This window comes from Schistocerca gregaria, chromosome 8 (genome assembly GCF_023897955.1).
Source record: "Schistocerca gregaria isolate iqSchGreg1 chromosome 8, iqSchGreg1.2, whole genome shotgun sequence".
In the NCBI taxonomy this organism is placed as follows: domain Eukaryota; kingdom Metazoa; phylum Arthropoda; class Insecta; order Orthoptera; family Acrididae; genus Schistocerca; species Schistocerca gregaria.
Genome location: NC_064927.1, coordinates 489,030,412 through 489,048,996, shown reverse-complemented (window position 1 = coordinate 489,048,996; position 18,585 = coordinate 489,030,412). Strand labels below are relative to the sequence as shown.

The 18,585-nt window shown below is 38.0% G+C and overlaps 1 protein-coding gene across 1 annotated transcript in view; it reads left to right on the top strand.

Annotated features, from left to right (window-relative positions):
* The window catches only part of LOC126285383 (ankyrin repeat domain-containing protein 27-like), a 92,076-nt gene that overhangs the window by 44,619 nt on the left and 28,872 nt on the right, over positions 1-18,585 (top strand). The window contains exon 8 of the mRNA XM_049984722.1: positions 7,207-7,336. Coding sequence (XP_049840679.1) covers positions 7,207-7,336 — 130 coding nt within the window. The remainder of the gene's footprint in view (positions 1-7,206; positions 7,337-18,585) is intronic.

The following is an 18,585-nucleotide window of genomic DNA, read 5'->3' as shown; positions in this document are numbered from 1 at the left end:
CACTACTCATGCAGAACACAGCTCACTTTTTTTCATACACAGTATTTTGTGATCCATCTAGGCACACCAATCAGCACATTCTATATTCTTAAATTTCTGGACGGCCTTCAAACTGCAGCAAACTGTAGTATGTTAACAAAGGCCGAGAATACAGAACAGGTTCCAGAGTATGTGACTGGTCAAGACCTTTTTTTCCCCCCCTGTTACAACCCAGTATATTCTCCCGGATGGATACTGATAATTACAGAGAAAGTTAAGGAGTGTCCCAGGGAAATATTTTCTGATGATACCGTTGTCTTTGGGAAAGCATCATTAAAGTGCCTGTAGGGGCTTTAGAATGGCTTGGAAAGAATTTCTGTTGCATGATGTTGGCTGCTTGCTGTAAGTGTGGATAGATGTAAATTAATGTGTGTGAGTACAACACATTCTTGTGGCGTTCGAATATAATGTTAATGGTATGCAGCTTGACTCATTCTCATAAATTACATATACATAAAATAGAAAGAAACTTCCACATGGGAAAAATATATTAAAACAAAGATTCCAAGACTTACCAAGCGGGAAAGCGCCGGTAGACAGGCACAATAAATAAAACACACAAACACGCACACACAATTTCTAGCTTTCGCAACCGACGGTTGCTTCTTCAGGAAAAAGGGAAGGAGAGGGAAAGACGAAAGGATGTGGGTTTTAAGGGAGAGGGTAAGGAGTCATTCCAATCCCTGGAGCGGAAAGACTTACCCTAGGGGGAAAAAAGGATAGGTGTACACTCGCACACACGTGGCGCTAACTTGAAATTAGCGGAGGTTGCGGCCTGGTGGGTAACGGTAAGAGAGGATATGGGAACTTGCCCTTCAATACATCCTCTCTTCCTGTTGCCCACCAGGCCTCAACCTCCACTAATTTGAATTTGCCGCCATTCATACCTCACTTGTCATTCAATAACATCTTTGCCTCTGTACTTCCGCCTCGACTGACACCTCTGCCCAAACTCTTTGCCTTCACATATGTCTGCTTGTGTCTGTATATGTGCGGATGGATGTGTGTGTGTGTGTGTGTGTGTGTGTGTGTGTGTGTGTGTGTGTGTGTGTGTGTGGGCGCGCGCGCGCGCGCGCTCCCGGAATTGGAATGACTCCTTACCCTCTCCCTTAAAACCCACATCCTTTCGTCTTTCCTGAAGAAGCAGCCGTCGGTTGCAAAAGCTAGAAATTTTGTGTGTGTGTTTGTGTGTTATTTTATTGTGCCTGTCTACCAGCGCTTTCCCGCTTGGTAAGTCTTGGAATCTTTGTTGTAATAAATTACATATACAGGTGTAACATGGCAAAATGGCATAAAATGGATCAAACAAATATTGTCCTTCATAGGGAAGGCAAATGGCTGACAGTGGTTTATTGGAATACTTCTGGGAAGGGTTGTTCACCTATAAAAGAGACAACATACAGTATGTTTCTGAGATCCTTTCGTACTGAGCTGTACTGAAGTATTGAGATCTTCACTCTATCAGATTAAAGTAAGGCTTTGGAACGATTCAGTGGCCTGCTGCCAGACTTCTTGCTGATTGGTTTGATCATGATATGAGCTTTATGGAAATACTGCTTCACTGTAGATGGAATCGTTTGAGAGGAGATGATATTTTTTGCAAAAAAAAAACTATTGAGAAAGTTTAGAGAACCAGCAATTGCGACAGACTCAGACTGATTCTGCTGCTTCCAACATACATCTCATTTAAGGACAGTAAGGAAAAAAATTGGATATTAAAGCTCAGAAGCATGCAGGCAATCACTTTTTCTTTGCACTATTTGCAAATGGGACAGGAAAGGGAATGACATAGCAGTGGTACAAAGCATCTTTTGACATGTATAGCAGGCTGCGGTGTGTGTATATTTACAAGCTTTTGTACCGATAGCAATCAGGTGTTGTATCAAAGAGCAGTTGAATGAAATTGGTAGACAGACCATGGAAGCTATAAGTGAACACCAATGAAAATTAAACGAGGGTAAGGCAATTGAAGCCGAATTAAATTGTTTTGCTGAGGGAATTGAACTAAGAAATGAGACACTGAAAGTTGTTAAGTTTTGCTATTTTTGGCAGTGAAATAACTGATCATGGCTGAAGCAGAAGGGTTTACAAAATGAAGACTGATTATAGCAAGAAAATAATTTTTGAAAAACAGGAATGTGTAACATCCAATGAAGTATAAGTAGTAGGAAATCATCTCTTAAGCTATTTGTCTGAAGTGTAGCCTTGTACGTGGGTTAGTATGGATAATAAGCAGTTAAGATGGAAAGAGAATAGGAGCTTTTGAAAAGTAGTAATACAGAAGTAGTCCAAAGATTAGATGAGTGTATCAGGTAATTAATGACAATCGTACTGAATCGAATTGGGAATAAAAGAAGTGTGTGATATCACATGACTAAAAGAAGGGATCAGTTATATGAAACATATTAAGACACCAAAGAATCATCAATTTGGAAATGGTTGGAAGTGCATGAGGTAAAAATTGTACATGGAGACCAATGTGTGAACACAGTAAAGAACTTCAAATGGATGTAGGACACAGTAGTTACTTGGAGATGAAGGGGATTGTGCAAGATAGACTAGCATGGAGAGCTGCATCAGACCAGTCTTAAGACTGAAGACCACAACAATGGGATTGGAGGGAAAATTATGCCATGAAAACTATAAAGTTATGAGACGGAACTTCTGGCCACTACTTACATTCAGAAGAAATGTCAGTACTGTTAACAGACATTGTCCTCAGTATTCCTCACAGCTGGTAGGTCCTTCTCATGCTGGGATCTGTGTGACCTGCCCTTCCATTTAACCTTCCCTAATGCACGCCAACAAACGCAAAATAAAATGAAACTAATGGGACAACTGCGGAAAATTGGGGATTAGTGTGGGGAGAAGCTAAATATACAACGATAATAAAAGTATCTCATCATACCAAGGAAAGACCATGAAGCGAATGGTTAACCATTGTCTGGTTTGGTTGTTAGAGACCAGGCAACTCCTGAGTGGCTCTCAGTGTGGATTCTGAAGATTTCAGTCCACTGTTGACAACCTGACCGTTCTAGAGGCGGCTGTTCAGCAGGCTTTCCTCTGTAAGCATCACTGTATTGGCATTTTCTTTGATATAAGTAAGGCAAATGATGCTACTTGGAGACACTGTATTCTCACACAACTGCATCAATGGGGCTTTTGTGCCCACCTCCCCCATCTTCATATGGTCTTTCCTCTCTGTGTTTTTTTTGGACCTGAGTTGGACACACTGTTCGATTTGAGCAGGAGAATCGTGTCCCTCAAGGCAGTGTTTTAAGTGTTACCCTCTTTGCCATAGCCATCAACAGTATCATGTCTACAGTAAGGAGTCCTGTACAGTGCTCCTTATTTGTGGACAATTTTGCTGTTTTCTGTTCCTTCTCCAGTGTTGCAATGCCGATCCGTCAGTTGCAGCTTACAGTGCAGAGGTTAGAGGAGTGGGCTGCGAAGACAGGTTTACAGTTTTCTACGGATAAGTGTGTATGTGTTCATTTTAATCATTCTCATCATTTTTTTAATTTGCCTGCCATGAATGTGGGGGACACCATCCTACATTTTAGAGACACAGTACGGTTTTTGGGCCTCATTTTTTACTCCAGATTTTCATGGTTGCCACACCTGTGAGACCTAAAAGCCAGAACCCAGAAGGCACTGAACATCAGCAAGTGTGTTAGCCACAGGTCTTGGGGACAAACGGGGTGTGTGTCCTCGAGTTTTATTGGGCTTTCGTGTGTTTGTGGCAGGACTACGGGTGCGTGGTGTATGGGGTCAGCGAGGCCCTCTTATTCACGGATCATTGCCACTGTCCACTATGGTGATTTGGCTGGCCATGTGTGCTTATCGGACCAGTCCCGTACCCAGCGTCTGTACTGAGGTGGGGGAACTGGCACTTACTGTCCGGTGCCACCTCCTTATGAGGAGTCAGCCATGTTAAGTTCCTCACTGCTTCAACTTCATCCACACACCATACTGTAGCTCGCACACCTCCGGAGTGCCTTTGAAGGTTCACAATGCCATTTGGGATCAGCATGCAGTGTGTGTGCTTGAGTCACTTGGTGTGGAGCCAGAACAACCCCAAATCCCGGGTTTTAAGTGTCTGCTGTCCTGGTTACCAGAGAGGCCCAGGGTGTGGTACAGGAGAGAACGCACACCTGCTTCCGATTTTTAGTATGATATTTTCTGACATTTTATCTGAGCACCACAACCATGTAGCTGTTTTAATGAATGTATCTAAGCAGGGGGACTCTGTTGGTTGCTCTGTCATCTTCCTAGATCATGTCCTCAAGTTAGATGGCCTCAGAATTTACTACCTTCGATGCAGATTTATAAGTGATCTTGCAGGCACTGGAGCAGATGAGACGTTCTCTGTGTTAAATTTCTGATCTGTGCAGATTATCTGAGTGCCCTTCACTCTGTCCAACATTTGTAGCCAGCAGATAAAGTCCCCCAGGATATCCAAGATACTCTTCTCCAATTACGACGACTGGGGAAGGAAGTGTCTTTCTACTAGGTATCAGGGTAGGTGGGAATTGCGAGGTATGAAAGGGTGGATGGAGCAGCCATGGTGGCGTGTCGTCACCCTCAGGTATTTTGGTGTGCTATCCCTCTGCATGCTCTCACCTCACCGTTGAGGTATGAAGTCTAGTGTCAGTAGGAAGACAAGTGGCTGGAAGTGACAGACAACAAACTCCGTGTCGTAAATCTCACAGCTCAGCTACGTCGATGGGACAAGGTCCTTCTTACTCTTCTTCACGTAGGCCACAGCCCTATGATGTACAGATTCTTACTCTGGTGAGAGGACCCTCCAATCTGTGGTGCTTGTGGCGTTCAGATTGTGGCGTGCCACATTTTATTGGACTGCATTTTTTTGCCGATCAGCAGTCTACAGCAGATTTACCGGAGGATCTGCATTCTATTTTATGTAATGATGAAACAAAGGTGGTCCAAGTTTTAAAGTTTTGTGAATTGTCCAACATTTTTAACAAGATTTTAGGGAGATGTTTTTAATGTGTCAAGAGGGTGGCTGGCTCATCCAAGTTTTTTGTAAGTGGTCAGCCAGTCACGTTTCCCTGTACTTTTCTTTTAGCTTGTCTGTGTTTTGTTTTAATCTCTTGATCAGCTACCATCCTGCCTAACTGGTTGTACTGCATGTGAGTGTGCATGCAAGATAGAGTGAATCTGTGGTCATTTCGAGTGCATGCGTGTACAGATGTCCTCCTTAATTTATATTTATTGTACACAAATGATATGCATTTTGCAATATTTACAAGAATTAAAATTAATGTTGATGTGTTGGAAATCTTGTATTTATTTTCTGGTACACCAGTTTGGAAACACAAAATTATGGACAAAATGTAAATAGTATTTCCATGTGAATATAGGGTGATTCAAAAAGAATACCACAACTTTAGGAATTTAAAACTCAGCAACGACAAAAGGCAGAGCTAAGCACTATCTGTCGGCGAATTAAGGGAGCTATAAAGTTTCATTTAATTGTACATTTGTTCGCTTGAGGCGCTGCTGACTAGGTGTCAGCGTCAGTTGATGCTAAGATGGCGACCGCTCAACAGAAAGCTTTTTGTGTTATTGAGTACAGCAGAAGTGAATCGACGACAGTTGTTCAGCGTGCATTTCGAACGAAGTATGGTGTTAAACCTCCTGATAGGTGGTGTATTAAACGTTGGTATAAACAGTTTACAGAGAATGGGTGTTTGTGCAAAGGGAAAAGTTCTGGACGGCTGAGAACGAGTGATGAAAATGTAGCACGCATCCAGAAGCATTTGTTCGCAGCCCAGGAAAATCGACTCACAGAGCTAGCAGAGAGCAGCAAATTCCACAATCAACTTTATGGAGAGTTGGAGTATCGGGTTGACATTGCTCGAGTGTCTGGAGGGGGCCTTATTGAACATCTCTGAACTTGTTTTTGAGTGAAAAAAACCTTTTTAAATACTCTTTGTAATGATGTATAACAGAAGGTTATATCATGTTTCTTTCATTAAATACACATTTTTAAAGTTGTGGTATTCTTTTTCAATCACCCTGTATTAAGTTATTTTCAATCACTTTTAGTTGTGAAATCAGAGTTCTTCTCATAAACCGATGGAAGCAGTGACAAGCACACATTTTTGTGCAGTGCAATAATTGAGGCCCATACACCAGACACTTTCAAGTGCAGGAATCATGTGAAGATTGTCATAATCCATAATTATTTTTCAAAAACTTGCAGTTCAGGTAGGCAGGTGAAACTGTGCATATGGTCATTTTGCAAAGTTGACTAACAGTGAAAAAAATTTGAAACATATTTCAACTTAACAAGTCTGATTGTATCCATTTTAGACTGTAAAAACAAATAGGACATACTTTTTATCTGAAACTGTCTGACCCATGTTTGTTGCGTTAGTGGTGGTGTATCATTAGCCCTCACAGCAAGAACTTAATATTAAACATTTGTAAATAGGCTCGTAAGTCTGCAATGCATAATTAACAGATAGGGGAAAATGTACAAAATAATAAGTAAAAGGACTAGTTGATTAGCTTTTGTGTAGGACAAGAAATTGGGTTACTAGAAGGGTAAAAATGGCATAGAGTGCACTTAGAAAATTAGAGTTTGTGGAACCATTATTCTGAAGTGTCTTAATGGAAAGTTAACAGTCTGCAAATGTTATCTGTTTTAACTTGTGGTAACGAGATATGGACTTGTAGTGCAAACAATTTCTCAGCAAGAAATAGTGAGATGGATGTTAGGAATTGGTAAGGAAGATGGGAAAGAAATGGATCAGGGAGCAGATTAGAGCAGAGGATGTATTTATGACCATAATGGTAGTGAAATGGAGATGGGCAGGAAATGCAGTCAAATAAAAGCATGGTAAATGGACCAAGTTTTTTTTTAATTTAAGTAAGAGTGAAGGGATGACCCAATAAAAACTAGATAGATGTTATTAGAGAACATGCAGAAACAATTTGGATGTGTACAGCTGAAGAACAGAAGTATGGAAAATTTTGATGATGGTGTCTTCTAAAAGTGAAGTAGAACTTCTGTTAATAAAATGCCCTTCAGGTACCAATTTGGAATTTGTTTATTAAGAATTGATACATACAAATTTCTTGTAGTATGTTAACTTATGAAAATAAATTTTGGGCTCCTTTTTTTTATTGTGTTTGCAGGTGGTAGAATTAGCATCTCTAGATGCACATGAATGTCCTGCTAATAAGTTGGGCTGTCTTAGAGCCACTATGGAGCTAATGATGGCTGAACTGAAAGGTGCCATTGTTGATGCTCACAGTGAAGTTGCAGGTGGGTATACACACAATGGGCTTCCTTTGTACTATTGTCTAACAGTGGATTTGAACAGGTAGTTTTTCAGTCCGGAACCGTACGACTGCTACTGTCGCAGGTTCGAATCCTACCTCTGGCATGGATGTGTGTTGTGATGTCGTTAAGTTAGTTAGGTTTAAGTAGTTCTAAGTTCTAGGGGACTGACGACCTCAGATGTTAAGTCCCATAGTGCTCAGAGCCATTTGAACCATTTGAACAGGTGCTTTCATTATATTTCATGTTGACCTTTTTATACTTGCAATTTTAGATAGATGTTTGACTATAATGATCTTAAATTTCAATTGTTACTTTCACTTACTGTGCTCACTAGTATCAATCTCTCTACGAAATTGGGTAGGAGTGCTACACCAAGACTCCAGCATGGTATTTTAATAGCTTTTGTGGACATTCATGTACAATATTAGATGTCTGAATGTGGTCCATGATTCACAACATTTGATTTGAAATGATACAAGTAAGGAACTGGCTAAATGTGAACCATACTCAGAGGGCTCTGTAGGGGGTAGGGGGGGGGGGGGGGGGAATAGCCTGAAAAAAAAAAAAATAGAAAATAATGCAGTGCATATCGTGGTCGGAAAATGATTATGTAACTAGCAATCCTCCCCCATGTTTGTAAGAAAATTGCACAATAGTTTTTGTATCTGACAGTGATTTTGATACCCCACCCAATTAAAGTACGCTATGAACAGATCAGAAATACTCAGGCTATGTACTCCGGCCACAGCTTGCTCCTGTGTGAGCAGCCACAAGCGTGTCAAATGGTGCCGTCCGTATCAAGAAATTTCAGTTCTTGTGAGGGCAAAATGCTTCAATGCTGATGCTTGTGGGAAACCAATGGATGGGTGACTGAACATGGCGTGTGAGCACAATATGGATGGCCACTACCTTGTGTGCCTGGCAGTAACAAATAACACACGTTCATCCAAAGTGTTGGGGTCATTCCTTGTAAAGTCATCCAGGCCATGACACCCATTATCTAAATGTGAACTGAGATTTTGTGTACTTCTATTGTATCTACTATTATGAACTTTTGCCAGTTTTATTGCTTTATATACATACTGTTGGTAGCAATTGCTGAAAGTTTGGTGCAATTTGTTACTTCTAAGCAAACTGTAAAAATATGAAAATTGGCTGCAGTATTTAAACAAAAAATTGTATGCTGACAGTTTTTCCCTGAATATCCTTTCAGACAAGTAGTTTCTGAAAACATGTTAGAATTCTCCAATTAATTTTTTGTAAATTAATTTTATTTTATTTTATTGTTAAATTAGAAAAAATATTTTGGACAATTGTCCCCCTCTGAAAACCCGGAAAAAATTAAAAAGTGATCTACAAATAACAAAGTTTCATCACACAAAAAATCAGTTTTGAGAAATGAATGGCACTGGGGAAAAATTATATATACTGGAGAGAAATACAAGAGGCATTAAACTTAAGTACACATAACAATATGCAAATAGAGCAAAAAATTGCAATATATGAAACAAAATTACACATTATAAAATATAGGGCAACTTGTATATTACATGACATATGAACACTTTATTACCTCTTCCATAACCAAATTAACTCAACATAAAAATACATAGCATTTTGTTTATAATATTTAAGCATTTTCTCAAAAGCCAATAATGTCAACACTACACAGAATGCTGGTGCTGCAATTTGCATTCAAGTTGATTCGGAACTACACATATGATGAGACACTTTGATGTTTAGATAATACTTTTTTGTATGAGAACCACATTTCTTCCACCAATTTTGAGGACTCATTTCTCAGAGAATAACTACATCCTGTTGCTGTGGTGATATCAACTTCACACAGAATGTGAGAGAGAGAAAAATCACAATCGTCATCATCAGTCCTATGGAAGAACGGGGATGGTCCATAACGATGCATGAACCTTACTGTAACATCTCCTTCTTCACAATTCACCTTCTAAACAATTCCCAAATACCAAGAAGTGTCATAGTCATATGCACTGCAACATAGCAGTTGGGCTGCATAGGGCACTCTGGCATTAGTAGTGGAAGTGCATCTGAGAAATCATGCATGATACTAAAATCTGTATCACAGCTCAGCCTTTTTGCTCCAGTCTTGGTTGGAGATATTGGTACAATGTGATCCATAGATAATGTTCCAGGAATTGTTTTTGCACTTAGGAAGCACTGAGAAAGATAATGTCTGACTTGTACCGTTTCATCTTTTGAAACAGATAGAACTGAAATGCCTTGCAGTTTCTCACCACAGAATTCAAATAACTGTGAAGCTGTAAGTATTTGATTTTTATAAATTCTTTGCAAACTTGTTTTTGAGACAAATCTTTTAACAGTACCACCAATACCATCACAGGGAGATTTACCACAGCCGGTAGCTAAAAAGGAGCAGCTGCACATTATGTTGAAGTTGTGTTCATGGTAACAGATGTTTCTGAAATTTTTACAATTTTTATACTGTGCTGCACAACCATCAGTGAAATATTCAACATACGCAAGATGAATTTCTGGAAATTCACACTTAAATTCAATACAATCTTCTGAGTCTGGTACTCCAAGGCAACATCATGTTCTAGATCATCAGAAACAATAAAAATACTTTTTGCATGCAACTGTTTGTCCTTGCTGCCATTGTTCCGATGGAACACCTGTACTTCATCTTGAACAACAAAATTGAGATTTTCACTGAAATCCATTAAAATTAACACTGATCCTTCATCAAGAGTTTTCTTCATATTAAGATAATCAGATTGTGGTTGAGAAATAAGAGTGTGGAGTAAGTTTTACAATTTTCTTAATTAGTGTCTCACAGAATTCTGATAGAGAAGTGATTTGAACACTTAAAGTCATTCTATCAGTTGTTACCATTACTCTACTGAATCATCTCATCAGGTTCATAGTCTCCTATTTCATTTTCTAAGTGGGTTTGAAGCAATGAACTGGTAGGGCATTTTTCACACAGACAAAGCATACAGGTTCCATTATTTATATCACATGTTATGATTTTAGTTGGATGTTGGTATGTTTCTTTAATGTAAATGGAATTTAGAAACAATGTAACATTTTGGTGGTAAATGCACACAAATACGGTATGTGTTCCTGATTATCATGCAAGTGTATGTTTTTGTAGAAGTGAAGCAAATTTTGGAATCCTTCTGTGTCTTCAGGATACTTTTTTTTTATAGAGAGAATACAGTTCAGTGAAATTAATTAAAACAAGACTCTTTTGTTCATAGGTATTTTTGCTGGTGCTCACTTTGTCTTTTTTCCCATGCATTATTCTTGTGTTTTCGTCATCCAAATAAAAACTCTTTACTTTTTTCACTGTATAATGTGGCAATGTCTTTCTTTTCCTGCTCAGCCATTGATAAAATACTCTTCTCCGTTAAAAGAGCTCTTGCTTGTCGTACCAAATATTCAGAAACCTGAAATTTGGAACTGACTTTCTGTCGAGACCAAGTTGATGGCACCAGAGTAAGTAACTGAATTTTTTCACGATTATTTGCATGTTCAGTTGTCTGTCTGATTTTGTCCATGAGTTCATCATGACGTTTTGCCTTTTTTTCTTCCAGTTGTGTTAAATAACTGTCACGGATAGTACTTGCATCAGCAGCCAGCTCAAATTGATATGTATGTGAAATTTTAGTCTTCAGAGCCCCAGCTTGCTGATTCCAATTTTTGTTTGGCTGCCGCATACCGATTATGCCGAGAAACTGAATGCAGCTTTGCAGGAGATACTCCTAAGCTAGTTAAGTAGTATTGAGCACAGATTTTGCAGGAGTCTGCACCTTCACATTACTGTCATTTACATAGTCTGGTGATGAGTCGTCACTTGCTTGTTTTTCATTAATACATTTGATACAGGTTGGGCACTTTTTCTCCCCAGGAATAATGCTAAAGCCACTCATTTTGAAGGTCTTTGCCTTTTCTACACTAATTTCATGCAATACAGATGAAATGGATAGTTTATGCCACTTGAAGGGATCACAGCAAATTTCTTTATAGAGAGAATCTGTGCAGGCACTTGTCTTTGTGTTTAACACACACAGAAATGAAACACTTAAATCACAGTATGAATGAATGTTGCTTCACTGTAATAAAAGTTCTTGTTCTTCACTGGTCAGTTCATTCACACAAGTCAGGGCATTATCACATATATCTTGCAGTCTTGCAGGTAATGTCCAAAAAAACACTACTTGTACTTTCCATACTGCTTCAGCCATAAAATCAATATTTGTCATAAATAAATCAAAAGATGATTGGTGTAACCTAAAAAATAATTAAATAATGAAAAATCATTCTGTCCCATGGTTTCATTACAAAAGTATTTCGCATTATTATTGTAACATTAGGAGACTTACTTTTGTTTTGGAATGAATAGTTAAAAACTGCAACAATTGAATTTTTAGCCAGTAATTGACACTGGGTACACCTTAGTACAAGTGCTCAGAACTGCATGCTCAGTGAACACACGATTCAAAACAAAGAAAGTGGCAATAAAATAGTGTTCTCAGATATGATTTGTTCCTAGGGAAATGCAGTGTAGCCAACTTCAGCAATTTAGTGGTGACATGATAGTCATGAACTAGCAACTTCAATATTTCTTTTACAATAATGTTGTTTTGACACTTCCTATTGTTTCTAGAAATTGATTCTTTTTGTGTGACATAATGGAATATTTATAAAAATATTGTTAGTTTTTCAAAGGTATCTATGAGAGAGCAATACCTTAAAAAAATTATAATGTCCATGCATGGATTTTGTTTAAAAGAAATTAGTTAAAATTTTTTCTGAGATTTAGATGATGGATATTCACTACAAGAAACTACTATAATAATATAAACTTTTATCTTTAACTAAAAAAAATTCAAGATTCAACTGCAAAAACTATAGTAAATACTGCATTTTTAAATTATAAAGGAGCTCGTCTATGAAAGCCTGAATTACTGACTCTGTACAACTTCTTTTTATAATAAGTGAAAAAGTAATTGACTACCAACATTAACATTTTGGAGATGTGAATATATCTAGGTAAAGTTCCACTACTCAAAATTTCAAGGATTTACATGACGATGAATGTCATTTCCTAAAATTTCTGGATGATTTGATGTGGAATGACCTGTTGACCACACTGGAGCATTACAATTGATGTGGACCTGTTGCATCAGTGATTCAGTAGTGTGTACTGTGAGCTGAACAGATGGCATGTATTGTTGCATCGGCTTTCAGTTCCCATAATCAATAAATGCTGTAAACTGCAGTGAATACATGGATGCTATCAGTAGCTTACTGACTGCTAAAATGCAGTATTCTCTGATGAGTACTTATTCAGTCTGACAGCTGTGCATATATTTTGTGCTCCCATGGTGACTGCACTTTTGCATCCTACAGTGTGGTGTGACATAGTAGTTTGGGCTAGTTTTAAACAACATGTGATCTGAAATCCTGCTTATAGATGGCAGTCTGAATGGTAACTGTTACAGCAGCAAAGGCTTGGAGTTGAAAGTATTGTTCATACATCCAGTAACTTCACATGCTATATTTAAGCAGGACAGGATTCAGCTAAATGTGATGAAAAATATGTTAGACTTCTTTGAGGAGCAGTGGGTAAAGGAGTGAGTAAGACTTCTTTGAAGAATAATGAGTACCACTGATTTCCTGAATTGCACTTTTACTGACATGCTGCTCATTAAAATATTGGGATGGTTAGTCAACAGTTCATTTTCGAGGTCCTCCATCAATTAATGTTGGATGCTTTGTGGTCTTGTACACAAGGCAAGTGGAAGGAAATTATCCAAGAACATATTTAGGCCATCTTATCCTTGGGTAACAGAAGAGATATTGAATTTAATTAATTGATGAAAGAAGAAAATATAAAAATGCAGTAAATGAAGCAGGCAAAAAAGGAATACAAACGTCTCAAAAACAAGATCGCCAGGATCATTTTTTCATAATGTGGGGCCACAGTCATGATTATGTTTTTTTTTTAAAAAAAAAGAATAAGTCAGTACCGCCATTAGACAATGTGTCCAATAGTGTATTTTAAATATGACAGCATGCCATCTTAGGCACTGTATAAAATTAAAAACACTTGGTAATGGCATTTGAAAGCTGAAATCATGATCGTGTAAATGTAACACTGCAAATAAATAAACAGTCTAATGGCAGTACTGACTTTAAAGAGATCGACGGAAGTATAAAATGGCTAAGCAGGGATGGCTAGAGGACAAATGTAAGGATGTAGAGGCATATATCACTTGGGGTAAGATAGATACTGCCTACAGGAAAATTAGAGAGACCTTTGGAGAAAAGAAAACCACTTGTATGAATATAAAGAGCTCAGATGGAAACCCAGTTCTAACCAAAGAGGGGAAAGCAGAAAGATAGAAGGAGTATATAGAGGGTCTATACAAGGGCGATGTTCTGGAGGACAATATTATGCAAATGAGATGTAGATGAAGATGAAATGGGAGATAATATACTGCGTGAAGAGTTTGACAGAACAATAAAAGACCTGAGTCGAAACAAGGCCCCGGGAGTAGACAACATTCCATTAGAACTACTGATAGCTGTGGGAGAACCAGCCCTGACAAAACTCTACCATCTGGTGAGCAAGATGTATGAGACAAGTGAAATACACTCAGACTTCAAGAAGAATATGATTCCAATCCCAAAGTAAGTAGGTACTGACAGACGTGAAAATTACTGAACTATCTGTTTAATAAGCCATGGCTGCAAAATACTAACATGGAAAAACTGGTAGAAGCCAACCTCGCAGAAGATTAGTTTGGATTCTGTAGAAATGTTGGAACATGTGAGCCAATACTGACCCTACGACTTATCTTAGAAAATAGATTAAGGAAAGGCAAACTTAGGTTTCTAGCATTTGTAGACTTAGAGAAAGCTTTTCACAATGTTGACTGGAATACTCTCTTTCAAATTCTGAAGATGGCAAGGGTAAAGTACAGGGAGCGAAAGGCTATTTACAATTTGTACAGAAACCAGATAGCAGTTATACGAGTTGAGGGTATGAAAGGGAAGCAGTGGTTGGGAAGGGAGTGAGACAGGGTTGTAGCCTATTTCCTATGTTATTCAATCTGTATATTGAGCCAGCAGTAAAGGAAACAAAAGAAAAATTTGGAGTAGGAATTAAAATCCATGGAGAAGAAATAAAAACTTTGAGGTTCGCTGATGACATTGTGATTCTGTCAGAGACAGCAAAGGACATGGAAGAGCACCTGAACGGAATGGACAGTGTCTTGAAAGGAGGATATAAGTTGAACATCAACAAAAGCAAAATGAGGACAATGAAATGTAGTCGAATTAAATCGGGTGATGTTGAGGGAAGGACAGTGTCTTGAAAGGAGGATATAAGTTGAACATCAACAAAAGCAAAATGAGGACAATGAAATGTAGTCGAATTAAATCGGGTGATGTTGAGGGAATTAGATTAGGAAATGAGACGCTTAAAGTAGTAAATGAGTTTTGCTCTTTGGGGAGCAAAATAACTGATAATGGTCAAAGTAGAGAGAATACAAAATGTAGACTGGCAATGGCAACGAAAGCATTTCTGAAGAAGAGAAATTTGTTAAAATCGAGTATACATTAAAATGTCGGGAAGCCCTTTCTGAAAGTATTTTTATGGAGTGTAGCCATGTATGGAAGTGGAACACTGGCGATAAATAGTTTAGACAAGAAGAGAATAGAAGCTTTTGAAATGTGGTGCTACAGAAAAATGCTGAAGATTAGATGGATAGATCACATAACTAATGAGGTGGTACTGAACAGAATTGGGGAGAAGAGGAATTTGTGGCACAACTTGACTAGAAGAAGGGATCGCTTGGTAGGACATATTCTGAGGCATCAAGGGAGCACCATTTAGTATTGGAGGGAAGCGTGGAGAATAAAGATCGTAGACGGAGACCAAGAGATGAATACACTAAACAAATTCACAAGGATGTAGGTTGCAGCAGGTTCTGGGAGATGAAGAAGCTTGCACAGGATAGAGTAGCATGGAGAGCTGCATCAAACCAGTCTCTGGACTGAGGGCTACAACAACAACAGATTCCATGTCCAGACACACCCAAGTTTTGACTATATCACATAAAGGCTTTTTACACCTTAGTGAATCGTCAAACCTGGAAGTCATGAACAGTTCTTATACCCTGATCTGTGATATTGTGTAGTCTTGCTGCTAAAAATATGAATTCCAGAAACATCATCAGACATTTCAAAAATATGCTTTTTCACAACTCAAATATTGTATTAAGTTCTAATTTAGTGTATTAGTATAATTGTGCTGTATTAAAAACCTATGATGAAATAAACAACCTATCCTAGTTTAACATTAAGAGTAGGCAACATACAAAATTATACTATGTACAAAATAATACCTACGTTTATGTAAAACAATGTAAAACTTTCAGTTATTTTAACAACAATGTTTTTAAAAACCATATAATGAAATACGTTATGTCTTGTTCCTGTACCCTTCTAACATTAAGAGTAGTTATGTAAGAAATTATAGTATGTTCCATAATTGTGAAACGAGTGCATAACTCCATGCTTGCTAGTTCAGTCGTTGGATTTCAATGGCACTCTACTCAGAACTAGAATAATATCTGTAATCCGTTTACGCCCCAAAATGGCTACAAGTAGCCTGTAAACAGTCGTTTGCTGCTGTGGTTTAGTGCAAAAGTTACTAGTGATGGTGGAATGAACATATTGTATGTACAGACTGTGCTGTTTTACAATATATGGACATGTGTGCTCCCACTACTTAGCAGCATTACAAATGTATATAACAGCAAATGATAACGACATATAAATTTGTCAGCCTGTATAAAGTTGACATGGCTTAAAGCCAAGACATGTAGGTAAACATGGTTACATAGCTGCATTTTTCAAATTGTGTGATCAGCCGAATGTTAAAATACACAACATATTTTGTAAAATATGGTTATAAACATTTTGTATTTCAGCTGCAATTTATAATGGCCTAAGGGCAAAATTTCAATAGTGGAAATAAAATGTTTAAGAGTCACTGGCTTAAACATGATGTTTTTCAAAAAATTATCTATTTTTGCTCCAACAATAATTACTTTGAAGATCGTGACTACAAGAGTGAAGCCAAGCTTCTTCTGGAAATGCATTGAAGAGATTGTGAAGTCACTCCATGGATATGAAAGAACATATACAATCCTTTTAGATCTTAATTTATTACACTTGAGTGTTTAATTTAAAACAAAACCAGAAGAGGGTCACCACCTTCCACTCTTTGATACATTATTCCAAAGAGACAATATTTCCGTAGTTTGGGTGTGTAGAAAATTCCCAAAATGGTTGAATAAAAGTGTCCAAATATGCTCAGTCTTTCTAGGTCATAAGGCCTTCTGTAAACACAGTTCTGCTTTCTTCTAAGGGACTTTTGAAATGCATTTGAGGAATCTTCTTCCATTGTATGTTTTAAGTCTGTAGTGGAGAGGTACCTTTCAGCAGATGTTTTAGTTTTTGGAACAGAAGGTAGTCTACCACTGCAAAATTTTCGGTTATTGTGTGTGCAGGGGAAAGTTGTCACTTGTTTTTTGATCAAAAACTAACAAATGATCAGTGATGTAGAAACCACTTTTACTTTTATTAAAAATTAGATTGCATGTATGTCACTTTTTAGTGATGACAATCTTTCACATACTTGTAGAACTTCATGGTATTCTGATCTTCAGGTGTGAATTCTATGTAAATCGTATGTGGTAGATGAATGTGAGGAATATCAATTTGGTATGATTTGCCACTGATTTGGTGTTTTGTGCATTAGTTAAACTTGAGGCACTACATTTCATCATTATTGATAATGGAAACTGAGACGAACCTCTGTTGTATTGATGAATTCTGCTCATGCATTCATTCACTATTCTCCTTGTTCCTATATGAAAAAACATGGTACATTTTCTGCACATAGTTTTGTTTCTGCAGAAAGTTATGTAAAATGATGTTAATAGCAGTATTACCAATGAACAACTCCTCTACAGTCATTCAACAAGTCAGATATAAGACCCAAAGGAAATAAATAGTGCACTTTGTGCTTAGTTTTTCGTGGTGCTATTGGATGACTATTCACTCCATGGGTCATCACCTGACGACAGCTGAGCCTGAAAAATTGCTTGTATAATTTGTACATAGTTTTCTACAACAACCATTATCTGCTGTATGCCATCTTCATCATTTTAAGTGCTTCTGATGCAGTTTTCTAAAAGTAAAACTTAATTGCTGTATGCTTCTCTGTTCTCTGACAGTGGAGAACATGACATGCAATAAAAATAAGAATACACAAATCAGAAGACATCATTAGCTGCAAGAGCATTTTCCAAGTAAACAATGTGTGAAATCCAATGCAGTTACAGGTCGATCCAAGTGTGTTTTAGGCTCCCTCTTAAGACTGTTCCAAACCTGCAAACCAATAACCATTTCGTGCACAGTAACAAAAAAAAACTGAACTCAAGTCTAAACTTTTTTGTGATGTTCCCGAAGCATGCAGTGTATTCAAAAGAAATGTTGTCTTGTGAAGTGTAATACTTCAAGCAACACCATCTGCAAACCTGTGAAATATTCCAAAAAATATATACAGTAACGGCACTTTATACGTATAGCTCAGCAAGTATACCTTCTCACTATTCTTTCTTTTGAGTCCCTTCTGTTGCAACTGTTGTACATTGTCCAGTGACTTAATGTGACCATCTGTCAGAACTCTGAATAACCATTCTTTGCAGTATTTGCAGAGTTAGTAAGGTTCTGGACAGTACCAACAAGGATGTGGAGCCATGCTGACTTCAGTGCCATGGCCAGCTGTACTAAGTCTCTCAGTTGAGGATCCATGGCGCAAACAGCATGATTGAGGTGGTCCCAAAAATTCATGATTGGATATAAATTTGAGGAGTTTGGAGGCCAGTGAATTCCGGTAAACTCAACCTGTTGGCCTTCGAACTACGGATGTATATTGTGAGTTGTATGACACATTGCATTGTCCTACTGGTAAATGTCATCATGCCAAGAAAAAGGAAACTAGATGTAGGAATGGACATAGTCCCTAAGGATAATGCATACTTTTGTTGATCCATTGTGCCTTCTACAATGACAAGATCACACAGGAAATGCCATAAAAATATTTCCCGGACCATATCGCGCCCTCCTCTGTTATGGACCCCTCCAATGAT